At 44.6% G+C, this 20,765-nt stretch overlaps 1 protein-coding gene across 3 annotated transcripts in view; it reads left to right on the forward strand.

Annotated features, from left to right (window-relative positions):
- The first annotated feature begins 42 nt into the window (after positions 1-42).
- The window catches only part of LOC121093688 (phospholysine phosphohistidine inorganic pyrophosphate phosphatase), an 89,163-nt gene continuing 68,440 nt past the window's right edge, over positions 43-20,765 (forward strand). The window contains exons 1-5 of one of the 3 annotated variants that reach the window (XM_040606408.1): positions 43-186; positions 13,986-14,173; positions 14,937-15,090; positions 18,725-18,788; positions 19,970-20,062. In XM_040606408.1, the coding sequence (XP_040462342.1) occupies positions 68-186; positions 13,986-14,173; positions 14,937-15,090; positions 18,725-18,788; positions 19,970-20,062 (618 nt within the window). In that variant the 5' untranslated portion in view covers positions 43-67. The remainder of the gene's footprint in view (positions 187-13,985; positions 14,174-14,936; positions 15,091-18,724; positions 18,789-19,969; positions 20,063-20,765) is intronic. The other 2 variants (XM_040606409.1, XM_040606407.1) reach the window with 2 other exon arrangements.

Genomic DNA, 20,765 nt, shown 5'->3' on the forward strand with positions numbered 1-20,765 from the left:
AGGCGCGGTCCCGCCCGCCCGCCTCAGACTCCATTTCCCGGCAGCCCCCGCGGCGCGGCGGGGGGAGATGGCGGCCTGGGCGCGGGCGGTGCGGGGGCTGCTGCTGGATGTCAGCGGCGTCCTCTACGACAGCGGCGGCGAGGGCGGCGGGGTGCCCATCGCCGGCTCGGTGGAGGCGGTGCGCAGGTGGGTGCCGGCGGCTCGGATCGGCGCGGCGCGGCCCGGCGCGGCCCGGCCTGGGCCCCCCGCCGGGGGAGGAGGAGGCGGCCGGCGGCGTGAGGGGCCGCCCGGGGTGCGGGGGGAGCACCCCCGAGCATGGCGGTGCGGGCCGGGCGCGCCGAAACGCGCAGTGCGGGCCTGGCCTGGGCTTTGCAGCTGCACCCGAGGCCGAGCGGGGGTCGGGGTTTGCGACAGCCCCGGCTGTGGAGCCCCTCGGTTTGCTGTGTGAAGCTGAGCGGGACAGGGCAGCAAACGTGAACATTTTGGATCGCCTTGGTGGTTTTTAGGCTTTTTTAAGCTGTGAGCGTGTCCACTGAGCTTGTGGCTCCGCTGTCCCTGGGCTGATGGGGACAGGGGACAGGGGCCCGGAGCAGCGCGCAGGTGACATCCCGCTTGATTTTGTACTTGCTGTCGTCACCGCACGTGCGGCGGGAGCGGGCAATGGGTGGGAGATCTGGCACGTTCCCCCTGTAATAATTTAAAAAATATGGCCCACGCTGGCACGGTGCTGCTGTGCATTGGTTAGCTTTGCTGTCAGGTTAGCTGGGGCTTCTTGCACAGAACTTGCAACGCAGCAGAAATGGAGAATTTCGGGGGGGCAGTTAATGATTGCCCAGCTTGTAAGCGACTCAAAAGCAAAATACTGTTATGGCGAGTTACTTTCCAGTGCCCACAAGTAGTGAACTGCTTCCCTTTTAGTTGAGTAATGCAATTCAGTTAACACAAGCTGAGTGACCGCTGCTAAACAGACAGTGAGTTCATTAATTTAACTTAACTCACTTCAGTTAACTAGGTTGACTTGCCAGCGTGTTTGTATTGGCCCTGCTTGAGCAGAGGAGGATGGGACCAGGGAGAGCAATGTCTGCAAGGCCATTTTTATTTAAAGATAGATACTAGTTTGTGCGTTTGCCCTGCTGGAATAGGTCATGGGTTTCTTGAAGAGCCTTTTGGCTCTGCATGATGTTTCACTAACCTGCTGCAGGATCCTTTCACGTGGCGAGTGCTGCTGTGTGTACCCCACTTGAAATGTTTTAAATATCTAAATACTGAACCTGTGTGAAACATTGACAGCCTCCTTGGCGAGCACCTCTGTGGCTTCTGTTTTCTGTGGCCACCCAACACAAACATACTTGTGGTGAGTGCTTTATCAAGCAGGGAAATAATGCAGGAAGAAATAATGAAATCACTACAGTTAATTGTATGAGGTTAGTTAAATACACGCCTAATTGTTGGTGGAACTGCCATGGAAAAGGCAAAACCAGAGAAGATCCAAATGTACTGGTGATAGAAGAAGGCTTTGCTGCTGCTTTGTTGGTTTTATGTTTGTTTTTTGATTATATCTTTGTTCGTATTTCTTAATATACGTGTAACAGGCACATAAAGTGCCTTTGGATGAATTTTCTGTTTTTGTCTACAGGACGACTTTCCAGTGCTGTCAGAAAGCAGTATTTGAAGCAAATTGAAAGCTTATTGAGGCTCTTGGCCCATTTGTGGTGCTCAGCTGGCCCCAGGCAGCCGGAGGGAGCCATGGGGGCTGAGAATGCTGACAGAAGAGCAGCGCGCCAAGGGAATTCGGTGAAACTAGGCAGAGAGAAAAGTTGCTTTTATAAAGACATTGTACTGAAATCCTGTGGCACGTGGGTTTTCCAAGGGATTGTGTTCCCGTTCCTTCATGTCCCCTTTACACAATATTTCACAGTGGTTTCTGTTCTCGTGCCTTTCTGTAGCTGTGCTACAGACTCAGGACTCAAGAGGAACCCTAAGAGAAAAGGCTTGTAGCAAAATGAAGGCGTTTGTTTTTCTCTGTAAAGCAGCCTGTTTGCTGACTGCAAAGGGTCAGGCACTGCTGGGGTGGGCTCTGCCTGGATTACAGCTCCCTGGCTTTCCTTCTTGCCTTGCTCAAATCCTCCTGCTAATACTGCTTCCTGCTGAGGCTGATGCCCATGCCGGTCTGTTGGTGAAGGACAGTCTTCTCCTGCTCTCCATCTTCCAGGAGAACCTTACTACCCTCCTCTCATTTCTTGCCAATTGGTGCTTTCTGTGGGGACCATCACATATGCCAAGTTTGTGCAGTGCATAGCATGGGACAGCCTGGATCACAGCTGAGGCCTCCAGACATGGACAAAATGAACATAAATAACAACTATGTAATTACTGCTGGAGATCAGATCGTTTATTTAAAAACCAGGACATATTCAATAAGGTCTGCATCACAGTTTACCAGATCCTTTTGGCATATGTAGGTTTTTAAACTTTTTTTTGTTGGGTTGCAGGCTGTTATTTATTAACTTTTGTCACTGCATCTGCTGAAACCTCCTTTATGGAGGCAATGTAAACTGCAATTTAACTGGTAGCAATATCAGAAATATGCCAATGAAACAACAGTGAAACTCTGGCCTTGGGCTAAATGTAAGATATTACGGACTTCCTCTTGAAACATTGGAAATGTCTAAGCCCTTGTTTCTCCTCAGGGGTTTCTGCAACTCTGTAGCTAATCCAGCCTGTCTGACCCGGTGGGGGCTGCCGGGGTCTTTGAGGACAGTTTGGAGAGGTGATCTAGCAACGGGCTTCTGAGAACTGTGCTGGGCAAGTCGATCTGTTTTGGTCAGGATCTGGTGAGCATTGCTGGTGCCTGCTGTGCTGCCGGAGGGGTGACAATGCCGCGCTGCTTCGTGGGCTGCTGGGCTTCTCCTCAGCTCTGTGCATGAGGCTTGTTTCAGAGGGAGCATGCTGGGAATTGGTGGTTGGTTTTGGCATACGTGGGCTCCGAGGAGTTTCATATCAATGATCAATGGAGAAGAGGTGGTAGTAGCTGTTGAAACTGGGAATGGCAGAAGTCAGTATGGAGAAGTGCCAGGAAGGGGAAAAACCCAACCCCAAACGCTTTGTTTGGATCGTTCAGTGTAATGGTTAAGAATAATAATTTTCCCTGGGTAAAGTGGAGTAGCCTTATTTATCTGCCTGTTAGGTTAGTAATTGTGCTAGCTCACACCATTTAAAATTGTTATTGACTCATTATCCTATTGCCAGTTGGTCATTAATATTTGTGTCTGCATCATAGTACAGCTCGGTGGTTTCAAGCAGGTGGATTAAAGCTAAAAGCAGCTCTTCTTAAAATGAATTCATTTTTGTATCAATTAACAAATAATTGCAGATAGATAGGAACTTTATAACTAATTCAAATTGAGATCTTTTGCTAAAAGACATGTCAAAAATCTTTTAGTGCATATATATGTTCAATAGGAGTCTTAAATACCATTTTGATAATTCATACTACAGATGGGGACTCTCATTATATGACAGCTGACCTGTTCTCTTCAGATTGCCCTGCTACATCATCTCCCACACCATTACAGTAATTAACTTTGCATAACAACATATAGTACACACCAATAAAAATCATAAGTAAACATTTTCATTTGTCATCGGTTGCACGTGACTGAAGGCATTTCAGCTCCTTAAAACTCTTATTTGCTGCATGATTCTTCTTGATTTCAGCCAAATTCTGCTCTGCAGTTATTTGAGTTAGTATTTGAGAGAATAGCAATGTAATTTCTGCCAGTGGAATTTGGCCCGGTTTATATTTATGATGGCTACAGGGGTGTGGTTCTCTCGTCTATTTGTTTTTAGCTAGCAGTAGAGTCAGATGGAGTGGAAAAAAATGACTGAAGAAGCTGATGGACACTGAAACATCCCAACCAAGATGACATTCAGTAACGCACTTCCCAGTGCTGTGGAGACCCTCCTGAGGAAAGCATCAGTAGTCACTATCTGAGTCGGTATAACTTGTGTGAGGAACGCTAAGTGTTACAACTGGGAATGCTTTATTTATTGCTAATGTACCTGCATCTCTGATAAAGTTTACCTGTGAAATATCTTAGGTTTCGGTATGCACTGAAAGGATAAGCCATGGAAGTATTTGTTGTACAGACCTCCTTACGCACTTGCATAATGATAAGGCGAATCTGGATCCTTCTTGTTATTCAGCTGGGCTATGGCAGACAGGCATCTGTGTGCCTAAAGGCATGGGCAGCCCTGGTTTAACCCAGAAGCTAGAGTGCCAGGAATGTTATTAAATCCACCGGGGGGGCTGCTATTGCTAACTTTAGGTGGGGATAGTGGAGTGGTGGATGACTAGAAAATCGAAAAGCAGTTTGATACGATAATTTGGCCCTTTAAAACTTCTAACCTGTAACGTTTCTTGGTTTAATTTACTGTGGCATAACAGAGTTAAATAAAACACATCTCTTCCGAGTGTGTGCAGTTAACTGGCAGATGCTGTGGAGCAGATCAGAAAGCCCATGGACAAGATCAGAAAGCCCCATCGGCGACTTAAAGGCTTCTTCTGGAGCCAGCCGTAACAGTCTCTCTGTGCTGTGCTGTTATTGTCTTAATTGATTTACACAGCATTGACACGAGGTGAGCTATTCGCTTTTTATCTTACAAATAGCGGGGAGCTGGTCTCTTACAAGACAGAAGGTGGTTAAACGTCCATAAAAGATGCTCAGCCTGTGCTCTGTTATTTGCATTTACAGCTGTGTGCTGATAGTGTTCCCATTAGCATATCCATATGAAAAGCACACAGTAGTTGGACATTTACAACATCCTGTTGTTTGGCCCGTATAGTGCATCTGTTAGCACAACTTTCTAGAGAGTCCTTTAAAAGAGCAACGGAAATCTGGGGAGCAGGGAGGCTGTGGAGCAGCTGGACAGTCATGTTAAAATAAAATACCTGGAGAGTCTAACAAGGCGAAGATTGTGAGGAGAACAAGCGGAACGGGAGCTGTAAAGCAATTCAGCGTGCGGGGGTTCAGGTGGGACAGTTGTGACTTTACAAAGAGCCATCTGAAAGAGTATGTGCGACAAGGAGTAGGAAATCTTTGTTGTCGCAGAAGAAAACTGAAGCATGGCTTAGCACAGGCTCCGCAGATGTTCAGTTTCAAGGCTGGCTGTGCCTTCAGGACATGCGCTAGCAAAGTTGTTTCTCCTAGAAAGAGACTTGCAGATAAACTTCACATACTGTTGTGCAAATTATCTTTTCATTTGTCTTTGCCCGTAACTCTACACCTTCTGTCTGTGGATCCCAAAGAGGGGTTGGTGTCACCTGCCCTTCCTGAAGCAGCAGACACAACAAGATGAAGCGCTTCTGTATTGTCATGTAGCTGTTCACTGACAGAGCCAGAAGGAGGTCCAGGAGTTGATCCTCTGTGGCTGCAGAGTTGTCAAAAACTCCACTCTAGTCTCTAGCATTAGCTGTGGCCTCAGTTTTCTGAGAGCAGTGGACCTTCCTAACACATACTTGCTTTCCTAATCAGCAGTGTTCATGATTTTTTTAAAAAGACCTGTGTCCCTGAAGTTGTGGCTGCTCCGAGTGCTGTCTACACAAATCGCATGAGTAAGTGCTTATGCTTGTGGCATTTAAACATCATTAACCTTTAGAGTCTTGAGCTACTTACCTGTCCATCAGCATGATTATGTGCTGCGCAAATATTTGCCAATAAAGAATAATAGAAGATACTATAGTGATACCTACTACCTAACGTACTTGTTTGTCCACTACCTTGTATAAATACTGATTAATCCCTGAAGTAGATGAGCAGCACTGCCTCATTCTGTGCTTTAGAACTTGAAAATTGTCTCAGCTTACCACTGTGATAGTAACTTCTTTTCCCCACCTTTCATGTTTGGTGAACTCAGTCTGGAATCTTAGAATTGAGCCTGATTCTTTGCATATCCTCAGCAGTATTGCCGTTCAGATTTCATGCTGTCTTTGCAAGTGATATGCTGGAATTAGTTGCTGATAGCTTCCAGATTAAAATCACAGTAAGTTTGCTGGAATGCAGCTTGGTCTTTGAGCTAATGTAGTGAAATGGTATGGTACCTTCTAAAGTAGGTAAGCAGAGCACGTGCAAGTGAATTATTTCTCTACAAAACAGGCTAAATAAAACCCTTTGGCAATTTACTTTCTTTTTCTGAGAAATAGAATTCATTAGTTACAAACAGGTGTTGTTTGTATACAAAGTAAGAATTTGACCGTGACAAAGATAACTTGGTTTTGGCTGAAATTTTAATAGAATAATGAGTAGCTTCAGAGGCAAAACAATGCGACTGCTTTTAGCAGAGAATGAAAGCTGTTGGAGTATGAGTCATTATATTGTCCATAAAAGTGTTTTGCTTAATGCAAATGAATATATTTCAGACCTGTTCATGCTGACTGAATCCGCAAAACTCAGATTAATTTTTTTTTCTCTGAAGTGCAGAATTACCAGTAAACCGGAGTTTACGTTTGTTGCAAAATTCACCCATATATTTGAACTATACTCGGTTTTAAGTTGCTGCAACAAAACAATGGGCCAGCCGCTACAAGACAAAGTGAGAAGCCCTCATTCAGTTCCTGCAGTGCGGTTAAAGTCTGGGACTGCTAGGTGTAGTACTTTAAGCTAATTTGGTAATCTGCAGCAATTAAATGCATTTTATTACTGAACGTAATGAACCAGAAAGATTTTTTTTTTATGTTCTGCTTTGTACTTCCTTTCTGCAGATTCACTTAAAAAGCATGGTTTTTTGGTGTTTTTTTTTTTATTAAATACTTAATTCTGGATTTCACTGTTGTGACATATTGTTGTTTGTCTACAAATCTGTAGACAAATCTGTTGTCTACCCTTCTGTTCAGGCAGGTGGAATATGATTTACGGTATCAGGTAATTCATTCAGTAGTTCTGGTATCAAGCTGTATTCAGTGGTCAGAGAGAGGCAGCCTTTGTAGAGAATTCAGGATGAGATGGACTTTGTCTTTGTTTTGATGTACAACTTCCAGTATTTATTTCTACCTGTGAAAAATTCCAAATGGGTGAAATTACTTCAATAAAGATATTGGTAGTTTTTTAAAGTTTACTTTGAACTACAATTCCATGATTTTTCAGTTTTTGCTGTCAAATAGTGTCTCAAAGCAAGGGGGAGTGGGGCCAAAAAGCACTGCATGTACGGATTTGTCAGGCCAGCCTTGCTATATGGAGCAGAAAGCTGCACCACTGGAGAACAGGAGTTTTAATGAGCTCAATTATACTTGGGAGCGATGGCAGGACATCAGAGAATGGCAACACCAGGAGATCATGGCACAAAAGTATCATCTGAGATGTGACAGCAAGATTTAAGCAGTTTGGACATACTGTGAGGATGACAGAAATCAGAGGAATGGAAGGAAAGGTTCGGACACTGGGATAGGGAAGGAACAAGCAGAAGGCAAGCCAAGGTTGCTGTGTCACAGGAGCATGCGTGGGGTTTCATCCACAGTCCTCTGATCTCATCTCAAGAGCTGTGAAGATGGTCAGAGGAGCTGGAGCCCCTCTGCTATGGAGCCGGGCTGGGAGAGCTGGGGCTGCTCAGCCTGGGGAGGAGAAGGCTCCGGGGAGACCTTAGAGCAGCTCCCAGCACCTACAGGGGCCGGCAAGAAGCTGGAGAGGGGCTTTGTACGTGGGCACGTGGTGACAGGCCAAGGGGGAATGGCCTTAAGCTGGGAGAGGGGAGATGTAGATGAGCTGTGAGGCAGAAATTGTTCCCCGTGAGGGCGGCGAGGCGCTGGCCCAGGCTGCCCAGAGCAGCTGTGGGTGCCCCATCCCTGGCAGTGCTCAAGGCCAGGCTGGATGGGGCTGGGGGCAGCCTGGGCTGGGGGGAGGGGGCCCTGCCCGGGGCACGGGGTGGGACGAGACGATCCTTAAGGTCCCTTCCAACCCAACCCGTCTTATGGTTTTATGATTCTATGATTCATTGCACCCACCAAGCAAAACACAGGGAAGTTCAGTGTTTCTGTGGAATTGGGAGAGGCTTGGGCTATAAAAACTGGCCAGATGACTTTAAGGATGGATGAAGAATTTTATGGCTGGTCTCCTTCAGACTTCTGAAATAATGATTTTTCTCGGTGTGATTTCAGAAGCTGAAATTAAAGCTGAAAAATGCTAGCCACTGAAATAGCCACTGAAATAGTATGAATGAAGATTTGTGAAGGAAGTATGAGACATTATTGCCACAAATACACTTTTTAAGCAGAGGGTACGTAAAACAGAGCGAATGTCCTCCCCACACACAGGCATTTCCACAGCTGGACCCCAGAAGGGGTTATGACTTTCAGCCAGCACTGAGGTTCCCCTCTGGCAGTGGGAGGTTCTCCTATGAAAAGCCTGCAAGATCAGGCCCAGGATTTACATTAATTCATAAACGTGATATAATCTGAGACTCTGAGATGTAACCTGTCGTCACAGGGGTTGGAAGAGGGTCTTTGGTCTTTGCCTTTTCTGGAGAGCAGTGTGTGCCTTGCTAGGTGAATTACTTCCCAGCTGGGGCAGGGCCAGCCAGGGCTTTCATGGGCAATGGAAAAACATCCTGTTGCCTGCTAGTCACTAGTGTCTGAAGGCACAGAAGCTTTTCATACCTCCCTTTGTCCTGTTCACTCACCATTTTGTGGTCTGGATGAGATTTTTCCCACTGTTACGCAAGCTTTTGAGGACTAGGACTGATCTCTTGTTGCAAAACCCATTGCAATTTGTCATTTTGAGTGTTTTTTAGATGCTGGCTAAAACACATCACGTGCTGTGGTTCTCCATCAGCCAGGCAGGCTAAAGAATTGGTATAAATCTCTGCTCTGTTCAAACTCTTTCATCTGTGTTGCCCTTGAAACTAGGCAAGTCATTTCTACTCTTGAGCATTATGCTCAGTTTCTTCTCTGCTTGATTTCTTCTCTTGACAGGAGATGCTTTACCTGTAGCACCAGCACCCTGCAGAGGGCAATAAGCAAATGTTAATGCTGCCCAGGTAGGAGAATGGCGTTGCTGCACAAGTCCTGGTTTTATTGTTTCGTTGCAGGTAGATAACTCTCTGGTACTGTTATTTCCCTGTGTTTCAGAGGTGATACTGGAGTGCTGACAAGTTTACAGTGAAGCACGCTGGTATTTGTCTGCTGATGCAAAAGAGTCAAATAGCATAAGTGCTTAGCACGCTTTCTTTTCTTCTAAATTAAAAAAAAAACCACAAACAAAAACACAACACTGTGCAAAAAGAAAAGCAGAATAAAAAGCCAGTTCTGGAAATCTCATAACCAGTGCTCTTCCAGACCCCTTTGAAGTTGGCGTTGGACAGTTGCCAAGCTCAGGTTTGTTGCCTCTTCCAGGGTTTTGCTTTCTGCCGCCCTGCCCGTCTGCACAGTACCGGCTGGCTGTGGGCAGGATTCTCCCTCTGCTCCTGTGGTAGGAAAAACCTTCGCTGCAAAAGACGGTGACCAAAGATGGGAAGCCTGAAGTGTAGGTTTATGCCATGTTCTTAGTTGCATCTGCCATGTGCAGAACAATGTGAATTTAAGGTGTGATGGCTTCCAGCCTAGATTCCAGGACCATTTCTTTTCCTACTGGTGTCGCAACCTTTACATCACCTGAAAGAACAGGTTTTGTGTTTTATGTGCCCAAAGGCTGCCCGTAAAGGTTGGCAAGGGCAGTTGGTTAAGTCTGCACAAGGTCAGTCAGGATGTCTAATAATTGTCCTAACACTTTACCTGTTATGGAGCAATAATGAGAGTTTTTTCATTATTTTCGGGTGAGTGAACCTGGCAGATGCTGACAGCCAGCAGATGTGTAAAGTTCGAGGTGATTTGTAAGGGACCGGCTCATCTGACGCATGGTAATTGCATTGTGGGACATTGTCACTCAGCGTCGTGTCCTGCTCCAGCAGAACGAGGTAAAGGTCAGTTCAAAGAGCTGGCGTAGCGTGAGGGGCAGCTCGGGGCTGAAATTAAAAACCTCATTTCCATCTTTCCCCTATACGTGTGCTCACGGCATGCCTGGAGCCGGGTGGGTGCCCCAGTTCTAGATTTAGGGATTGCTGGGTGACCAAGCGGTTGTTTTGGCTTGGAGTGGGCTTCAATCCCTCTTCTGGTGAGGCTTAGAAAAGGTCTCCTTCCCCACCTGTTGGTGTGTTGATTCAGTGCTCATCTCTCCGCTTATTGTTTCGGGCTTGAAAGTGACTTGTCCTTTGCTTCAGCGCCTGTGTGCCACGGCAGCTCCCTGGGCTGCCCGCGCCTGCTCTGCCAGCACTGCCGGCGCTGCAGCGGAGCCTGTGCAGCTCGCAGCTGGGGGGGTGCAGCTGGACCCCTCGTCTACTCCCGGCTGCCCTGTGTGCTCTGCTGTCCCCACCAAGAGGGGCTCCGACAAGTGTCTTTTGCTTCAGAGATGCTTTTAGCCCAGTTTGCCATTTGTGACACCAAAAGGTCAGAAGCTGCTCTCCCTTCACGCCTAGCTCCCTGCATGCAGGTGAAGTTCAAGCTCCCCCATTCCTGCTCGTAGGCATTAGGAGTGCTCTGAGCAGTCCTGTTGGAAACGGAGTGGATTTGTCTGATGGTGAGCCTGTGGATGGCCCCAAATGGGGAGCGAGAGGTGGCCTCGGGATGTCCGTGGCTACCGGGACCATGCAGAGTCCCTGCAGCATGGAGCACAGTGCTGCCTGTCGGTGTGCTCGGCTTGCTCTCTAATCAGGATTGATTTCTAGTGCTTCTGGAGTTTAAGTGGGATCTTTATCGCAGCCACGATGTATGGAAGTCAGCTGAAGCCCTGATTGACTGGGTTTCCTGGGTGTGCCTGCACTTCTGTAATATAGGTGCTGATAAATCTGTAATACACTGGAGATCTTGATAAAATGTGTGTTGTGTATTTCATTTGCTGTTGCCTCATTCTTCTCTACTTGCAGGTATCTAATCCCTTGCTCTTTATCTCACAAGGCATCACATTACAAATTTTGTTCTTTATTCTTCTCCTGACATCTCCACACTTGCCAGCACTAGAAATGGCAGTAACATGCTCTGCATGTGCTTCTTGAAGTGCGAGCGCTGGGTCAGCTTGGTAGCTTGAGGTTTCCCGCTAAACTGGCCAGATTAGCAGCAGTGCCCTCCATGCATTGCAGACTTGCAGCCTCCGTCAGAGCACTTCAAGTTGTCTCTTTTAGTTTCTGCTGGTGCAAAGCCCGACTGTGAAAACTGAAGGAGAGTTTTGCTGTAAACATGAGCAGAGTCAGGATTTCCCCCATGTAGAGGTGTTGTTAAAAGTTCTCCCTAATTATTTAAGCTCAGTTGTTTGCTGACATGTGCAGGCCTGCAGGTTCCACTCATGGTCCTCATGCTGAGCATCGAGGGATGGATTTGTCCCGCTGGGTGTATGATCATGCATGTACCGGTGAGTGTGACTGCTGCATGAGGATTTGGCAGAGAGCTAGCCAAGGGTCTTTTTAGAGATGCTAATTTGAAGGAGAAGGTGGCTTTTCGCTGAAAAGATAATTTTGTAGAAATAAGTTTTTTCTGGAGTTCTTGATATTTTTCTTTTGTTTAGTGTTCCAGGATATTTTTTGGAGTCCTTTTTATGTTTCACCAGAGGACTCCCATTTTCTGACCTGCCTGACCTAACTCTTTGTAGACCTCACCTGATCCTGAGCATTTACTGAGCTCGTTTGTCGAGTGGTGATTGCTGGTGGCCACAAAGGCGTGAAGCAGTCCAGGATGTGTCCAGACTGCTTCTGCTTCGGTCAAGCCTTTCAGAAGTGTAGCTCTTGTTTTTCATCTAAAATTCTTAGAAGGAAGTTTTATTTGTAGTATAGGAAAACTGAGTCTTTGCTTTGACCGAGCTGACCCGTGAGGGTGCTTGTTTGTCTGTGCAAGTCAGCGCTTAGTGTTGTTCCTGGTCATTTCATTGACCTTTAGGAAGAGAAAGAGTAGATTCTTAATTCAACAAATATCTGCTTCCAGGCGGTCATGAATCATGGGATTTTTTTTCCTAAGAGTGTGCAGATAGGTTCTGCATTTAGAATAAGTTTTTTTTTAACCACGGCACACTCCATTAAAGTTTGTTATGTATCCAAATTACACTGCTTTGCTTTTTAACTACAGCTGAAGCCGTGTTTCGAATAACAGATGTGGAATACTGTCATCCCACTGTCACACCAATTGTTCATTGTTCTGAGAAGGTCACATCATAATTCATTAACAATAATTATTCCCCGGGTACACCCTGCACTTCTTCACTCAATTGCTTCATTAACTTGTAAGTGAATCTCACATTCACTGCTCCAATCAATGAAGATATATTTATAATGTACAAGTGGATGCTATTAGTTACAATATATTAACTGCCTAATTTAAAATAGAAAAGCTATCTTTATGAAGGGCAATTAACCACTAAGTGTAATTGATAATTCACATACCTATGATTAGGAAAGACAAATAATAAGAAAGAAATGAATCACCAGCATTATTGAAGAAGACACTGGCATGCAATTTTAATGAGCAGAAGGAGTTCTCTGGGTCAGGACCAGATTTCCAAGAATCCTTTGATGGGAAGTTCATCACCAGATGTGTTGCCTCGAGGCGGTTTTAGTGTTTGCACCAACCAGTTGGGATCATCTTCCCTAGAAGAGGAACCCAGCAGGTTTTATTGTCTTGAGAATCAACGCAGGGGCTTTCCTAATAGGAAAGTCCTTTTTCATCCTAACACAAAGAAAAGTAATAATACTTCAGTAAGAATTTATAAGCCTAGACCCAAACTTACCAAGGTATCTGAACCTGTGTGAGCTCAGGTTCTCAAAGATAGTTATAGAATCGCAGAACGCTTTGGGTTGGAAGGGACTTTAAAATGTAGTTTCAACCCTCTGCCATGGACAGGGGCATTATGTACAAATTCACACTAAACCTGAAAAAAAATAGGCATTTTAATATATTTGAGGAGCTGAGTCACAGTCCCTTTGGCAAATATTTCTAAAAAAAATTGTGATACTTTTTCAGCACTTCTGATTTCTCATGGCCACTTTGAAATGCATTAGTTCTCCAAATAGCTGGGAACTCATCCTTGGAGAAGAGGGCTTGTCGTGACATCCCCAGTAGGTCACCGCAGCTTGGGGCAGGAAACAAAGCCGCGCAGAGGCAGAGGGCTTGCACAAGATTGCAGAGTACCGATCCACAGGAACCATGTCCTTGGCTCCGGGTGCTTGGGGCTGTGTTTTCTTCCCTTGAGAAGCCATTTACCTGTAAACATTAATGACTGAGTCAGTTGAAGTACCGTATTTTTCTTGATTACCCGCAAAGTAACAGCACAGGTGTTTTATGAGAGATTAAATAAAAAATGTAACCGAATAATAACTGTAACTTATATCAACCCCATTGCTGATATAAGCGTTATTGCAATTAGCTGGTGGCTTACCTGGGGTTTGTAGAGGTGCGAAGCCTTGCCGTTACCTCCAGCTGATCACTGCAGCAGGTGATGAATAAGTGGAAAGGTAAAAATCCAAGTTAAAATGCTAACAGCCAGGGGTATTGCGTCAGCTACCGTCCTCAGGGCAGTGCAGTGTCTTCAGGTCATGTGTGTCTACATCCATAGACCAGTTTAAAGAATAGGAACTGGTCTGGGGTTTTTTTTATGTGTTGAGAGCGTGTGTGCCTGACAGACTGTTGTATCCTGGGGATGGTGGGCATTGCCTCTGCTGCTGTGTTCCGCTGAGCTCTCGGCTCCAGAAGGGCAGCTACATGCTATGGCAGGGACTCTGCATGTGAAAACTGCAGCTGTAGTGCCCCAAATCAATGTTTTAGATGTGTCTTGGTCGCAGTAAGGGATCCCGTTGCTTTTCTGGAATATCATCTTTGCATTTTTATTGTAATTATCCAAGTTGGGTGTGGGACAGCAAAACTGACACTCTTCACTCATTTTCTATGTCTAGTTAACCCCTCTGCTGCTTTTACTCAACAGGATCAAAGCGGCTGGTCTGAAGCTGCAGTTCTGCACTAACGAAACCCAAGCGACCCGGGAGAAGTTTGTGAAGAAGCTCCAGGGCATGGGCTTTGACATCTCCATGGCCGAAGTCACCGCCCCAGCCCCAGCAGCGTGCCGCATTTTGAAGGAGCGCAGCCTGAGGCCACACTTGCTGGTGCACAATGGTGGGACGATGCTTGCAGCAGATGCTGGGACACACAGGGGACAGCCCAGAGGGATGTGGGCGTTTTTGGTAGAGCAGTGAATTCCCATAGCTTGTGTGGGAAATAGCTCCCGGCTGTTGTTTTCCTGCAGGGAAAAACTTCTTCCTTAGTTGTGAGGCTGTGGAATAAACCTTAGTGGTCTGGTCTGAGTGAGATCTCCATTGTGGTGGTGGTACGGTGAAGGCACAGAGTTGTGCTGGCGGTCAGCAAGAGCATGGAGGAGTCTGCTGCTTAGCCACAAAGACCAGGAGATATGTGAGGTCTTGTGCAGGACATTATGTTGTCTTTGTCATCATGACAGAGGTTTTAAGTTTAAAGTGTTTTCTTCTGTAGAACATGGGTATGGAGAAAGAAGATGGACCCTGGCCTTTCTGTTAGATGTTTTCATCCAACTACCCAGGAGTCTGCCTTGGATCTAGGTGCTTGGGTGTAATAAGCCAAGATGCTTATTAGATGATGTGGGTGGCAGGAGCTAAGGCATGGGTAGGAAATGGGTTATTTTGCTCTTTGTCGTAGGACAGATAAATAGCAGGATCCAATCAGGAATAGAAGGGTCTGAAGAGCACTTGATTCAGACTTGGATTTTATTTAATTATTTTTTTTTAAATGTGTTGTGTCATGAATGAAGGGAAACACAAATCTGGGGAAAAACCCATCAGTTCTAATGCGATCTGAAATGGTAAGGGATTTGTGGGTTTATTAATTTTTTTTCTTCCTTTTGTAGATCTTCTCCCTGAATTTGCCGAGATTGATAAAACAAACCCAAACTGCGTGGTTATCGGAGATGCAGCAGAAAACTTCACCTATGCAAACCTTAATGAAGCTTTCCGAGTTCTGATTGGGATGGAGAAGCCTGTTTTGATCTCTCTTGGAAGAGGGTGAGTTAAGCACTGTCTCTTCCTCAAGTTTACAATTTTAATTTCCCCCAGCATCTTTGTGTGTAATGGAGGCCAGATATCAGTGTGGACATTCAGAGTACCAATTTTTAAGCAGTTAATCTATGTGTCTGGACTGAGAGGCTGATCTGCTGAGGTATCTGTCAACCAAGAGTCCTCAGTGAGTAGTTCAGTCGCCTGACTTGGCCTCCTGCCCTGAGTCACTTGTAGTCTTTCCAGGGGTGTAAGGGAAAACTGAGGTGATTACACTGAAATAGATCTCTAAAAGAAGGTTGTATGGATGCTCCCAGTGAGCCACAGTGCACTCCTGTGTTGATGCAGGATTGCAAAGAGCAGTGGCAGTCACTGAACTTGCTGTGCTGAATCCTCCAGCAGGCTTAGAAAATACTCATCAGTAGGGTCTCTGTGCTGCTACAGCACTGGGTGAGGCATCTCTTGAACTTCAGCTGTCAGTGGTCTTTTTTTCTGTAGATGGTGCAGAGTGAGCAGTTGTGTGAACGTGTTTTGTTGACTGCTGCAGGGTGAGAGATGTAGCTGCTCTTCTGAGGAGGAATAGTTGGAGCTTTTAGAGAACCTAGAGATGCCCTGGTGTATAGCCACAGCAAATGCCTTCAAAGTCAGCATTCGAGTGAACTAGACCTTGATGAAACAATCAACAATATTTGCAGGTGGCAGTGGGAGGGTTAAATAGCTGTAGTTTTGTAAACCACTAGGAAAAGGACTTTTGTTGCTTTAAGGGCAAGTCTGAGAGCCTCTTAAAAAAACCACAGAAATCATGGAGAGTTTGGTTTTTGCTGGGTGCAACCCCTAAGTGAATGAGTATTGCCGGAGGGCAGTAGGATTATAGACACTGCTTGTCTTTTTGTCCTTGCCTCTGCAAGATCTCAGAGGTGAGAACTGTTGATTTAACTGCTGCCTGTAGCCATGTGTTCCTGTCTGAACTGAAAATAAATGATTTTAGTAGTGAAAGAAACCAAAAACAAACAACAAAAATCCAACAGGCTGTGCTTGGATAAAGGGCTTTTAGTGTAGATTTGTGATGCAGTTTGATCTTGCAGCATTCTGAAATTACTAATGGTAAGGAGGATCGGGTGGTCCAAAAACTCTTTCAGGCATCAGTCAGCCAGGTTTCTTCTTCCAGGTTCAAATTCTACCCACCTTTGCAGTGGCTGAGATGTGATACTGGATGTGGCTCATGGCCTGTGTAACATAAATGACTCCTTGCTGTTTGAGTGGTACTTCAAGATGTAGTCTCTGAAAGCTGGTGTTAGCATTCTGCAGGTTGATTCATGTGCATGAAAACATCATACGTAAGGGTGCACTTTCATGCTGGTGGCTTGAGAATGGCTATACATGAGGAATAAGAAGCCAGGAGATTTTTTTTATTTGATAATAGAGAAGCCCTACCAATTTGTGGAAGTAGCTGCAATGCACAGACTCCACCTGAATGGTGTTGGAGACTGGGGTAGAGGTTCCTCTGGCTGCGAGTGAAGTGTGGTGGCTGAGAAGACCTAAGGGGAGAGCCCAAGGGTATACTGAGAAATGCTGTGCTGTGCGTGTGGCGAAGACCTGCAAATACAACTGTGCTTTTGAAGTGACACATCAATTGTTGTTGTAGTTTGAATACCAAAAGACATTTTAAATTATCCTCTGAACATTAAAGGTAAATTTTGACCTCCTGCTTTCACATACAGGAAAAATCCAGTCTTTGGATGTTTTTTCCTAAGAACAATTCAGTTAGAGGTATTCCAGGATTTTAAACAGGAGTTTATTAATGCCAGCACTGACTAATGACAGATCCCAATGGCCTTGAAGGAGGTACCTGTTGTGCAGTGTATGCGCTTAAAAAAGGCTATGCATGTTTTGCTTGAGGAAGCAGTAGTGACAACTTTTTCCTGTGGTTCAATAGACTGTAATGGGCATGAAAACCCTTCTTAGGTTGTGGGTTATTGATCCAGCTGGGTAGAACTTATCAGCGGGAAGGAGCAGTTAAATCCATTGTGTTGCTTTACCTGACACTCATGCTCTGATCTTACAACACAGGCGAAAAATCCTTACTGTTTCTTAGATGGATAAGGAGAAAATGTTGAGCCAACAGCAGAATAGCTAATGTACGTAAAATAACCGTTTTATGGTATTTAATACCATCTTTCAAAATGAAGTATAGAATCAACCTTTGTTTAAGACTTGCAACGCGATCAATGCAAAAATGCCTTTGAACCCTGTGCATATAAAAGTATTTATGTGGTTATTCGTTGACGTAGACAGCTCTGAAACAGACCCACTGTTACTTTTTTGAAATGTTATTTTCCATTGAAAAATAATGATTTTTGGATATTCTGAGCTCACTTTTCACCACGAGCATATTTTTTTTAATGATTGATCATTTAGGTAATGTGAACTTTAGTTCTGATTCAGTCACCCAGGTAGGTAAGTTCTCTGACTTGAAGAAGAGAGATTGTGAATTGGATGAATTGTTCACCTAACTAGAGAAGCCTTGTTGATGCAGAGTCATATACAAAACCCAGCCACAAGCCAGCTTCATTTTTAACATGCAGGGTCAGTGTAACTGGGTGGACCTTAACAAGGTGCCTACCTTGGGCAAGTAGGTTGATTTTGGTTGAAGTTTTAGTTCATTCCGTAGAAAAGGAAAGTGTCAGAGTCACTGAAGCAGAATGCCCGCCTCCTGGAAATGGAGTGATTTACATTTAGCATCTGTTTTGGGCTGAGAGTGGGAATTGGCTTTGTAATTTCTTCTGTCATGCCACTGTCAGAAAATTAAGCTGTTTACGCTAGACTATAGAAGGTTAATGGCTGTTCTAGCAAAGGTCAAGTGGTCATTTTAAAGGGAGGCTGTGCTGAATAATCGAAAATGGCAGAAGGATAAGGCATAAAATCTTAACTGACTGCTCATCCTACCTTTTTTTTCCTGTCGTACAGAAACCTGTCTTTGCTGTGATCAGGAGAGCTTGGAAGACCTGCATTAATATGATTTCCTATTCCAGGAAAACACCATAAAGATACTAACTAGTTTTATGAGCTTCATGGCAATAGGAACATTTTTAGAAGGAGCAAAATTTGGCTTGGATGGCTTCCTTAGTCCCAGTAAACAGTGTTCTGGCTTTTCTCATGTGAGAGTCTGCTGGCAGGCAATGATGCTCAACTCTTTGGGGTTGCCTTCCAGATACACCGAAGAAGGTGTTACAGCTGCTGGTTGGTGCCAGCACTCATCTTGCTGTCTGCCGAGGGCTCTTTGTCACTGATTGAAGGAAGAGCAGTGTAACCGCTGTCCTTTGTGAGCAGCTAGTACTTTGTGCAATAAAATTCAGCCAAGTTCATCCCTGATATAAGCTAGCCGAAATCCCTTTGAACCAGTGGAGTTGCGTCCCAGGTGCCAGACAGCCATCCGATCTGAGATCTTTGCATTGCACAGGACTGAGCCTGTCCTTTACTTAATTTCTGGTGTTAAATTAAGGCTCCAGAGTTTCTGATGACTTGACTTTTTGTTGCAGCCATATGGACATCTGTATAGGCACAGAAATAATAAAATGTGGTTTCTTTGTATTTAACTGCCAACATTTTCATTTCATTGGAACTTTATCACTTTCATTTCCAGACGCTACTATAAAGAAACTGATGGCCTGAAACTTGATGTTGGAGCATATATGAAGGCATTAGAGGTATTTTATAGCTTGCATTATGCTTACTCGCTCTGTGCACCTTGTTAAAAGAGTAACTGGTATAAATACGGGTCATCTTCTGTAATTACTCACCTTGGTGGAGGAAGTTTCCACAGATTGAAATTCATTTACTGCATTCTAAAGACGAATGGATTCATTTGTTTTCTGGCTTCATTCATTTTTTAAGTTTTACTTAAAATGTGAACTTTAACCGTTGTGGTACCTTTATTGGAAGTGAGGCCCTTGAAAGAAGGAGTCAGAAGAGCAAAGATATGGAATATTGTCTGCAACATACTCAGGAAAAACTGAAGGTCCGTTTTATGTTTGGTGTAGCATTGTTAACACAGCCCTTGCCCTTAATAGTTTACAGCAAAAGGCCCTTATCCAGCAAGATACTTAAGTGTATTCCTGTTTTTAAGCCTGATAAAGTCTGTGCAGAACTGGAACCTGATAGATAAGTCAGCCTAGGGGTGAGGGAAGGAGAGAATCATTATTCTTCCTTTTATAGGCTTGCAGAGAGTTAAAAAGACCAAACCATCGTGAATGCAGAAAATAAAGCAAAGTAGAGTGGTATACAAGCACAAAAGTTAGTGGATATAATGTATGCTTGCAGCACATTCTTTTGTACCTATGTGAGTTTTGGGGAGTTTTTCCCTCTCAGATATGTTCAGGCTTCCAGTTGTCTAGGAATAAGCTAGAAACATACCGTGCTTTTTCAACATAGTGCTGATATTTAGTTGCAGGAAAACAAAACTTTTCAAGTCTGGCTGGTCACTTGAATCATTGCAAATATGCCAGGTGACTGAAGAAACCCTCTGTATCTTTTAAGGCCCTCCAGTACTTTTGATCATTTCATATGAAGGGTATTTGTCGTTTCTTTAAGAGTGATGGTCTTACAAAAATGAGCGGTCCTGGAACAAGTGTGAAGACTACTCTCATGAGAGGGAATGTAAAAAGCTTGTAACATGAAGTGTTTCAGGAGGACTTTCCTGCCAGAGAATATTAAACACTTCTGTTATCCAAATTCTCAGATATTCACCTTCACCTGTTAATTCATTATGTTATTTAAGGGCAAAAATCAATAATCACGTCATTTTTGTACAATTGACTGGAGTTTTGGAGTTGAACAAATCCTTTTCTGATCAGCATTTTATATGTGTCTCTCTCTCCTTTTTCCCCAGTATGCTTGTGATGTTCAAGCTGAAGTAGTGGGAAAACCAGCAAAAATGTTTTTTGAGTCAGCCTTAGCAGAAATGGGAGTTCCACCACAGCAGGTAAGGTTTCTGATGCTGTGACCGCTGGCTGTGCCATATAGTTATGCCCACTGATGCATGTTTTTTTTGGTTTGCTGTCTTTCATGGAAAGTTATCAAAGAGGTTGAAGGGAATGTGGCCAGGAGGATGTGGTAAACTTTGGGTGGATATACAAATGTGTTTTTCCAAACCCAGTGTGTTATAGGTGGTGCAGAGAAATATTTATATTCAGGATCTTCCAAATAATTACTCAGGAAAAAAGAAGAAGAAAAAGGAAAAGAAAGCTTCAGAGGGACACGCCCCCCATGTTTGCCCATTCTATCAAATAATGTGAAGTGTACAGAAGAGAGCTGACAGCCAAGAGAGTCAATGCTAGCAGGTGGGGACCTGCTGAATTTCTTCTGCCCTGTTTGTATGTCCTGCCTTCCTGAAAGGCATGACATTATTTTCTCTGCTTTTTTGAGAGTTCCTTTTGACTGCCTGCTATTTCCCTTTTCATTCCCTGCATCTCTTTCTTTCTCTTTGCTCTGAGTTGAGACCTCATACCTCTTCCCAATTTAGAATCTTCCATCCCTCCATTCTCTACTGTGGTTTCTCCTCCTATTTGTACTCTTGTGTTGTGCTTTCTTATTCACTTTCTTCCCAAGCCACGTAGTTCAAAAGAACATGCATTTCTGCCATGGTATTCTTTTATTTGGAGGCCGAAGAAAACAATAAGAGAGAA

Source organism: Falco naumanni, chromosome 9 (assembly GCF_017639655.2).
Source record: "Falco naumanni isolate bFalNau1 chromosome 9, bFalNau1.pat, whole genome shotgun sequence".
Taxonomy (NCBI): domain Eukaryota; kingdom Metazoa; phylum Chordata; class Aves; order Falconiformes; family Falconidae; genus Falco; species Falco naumanni.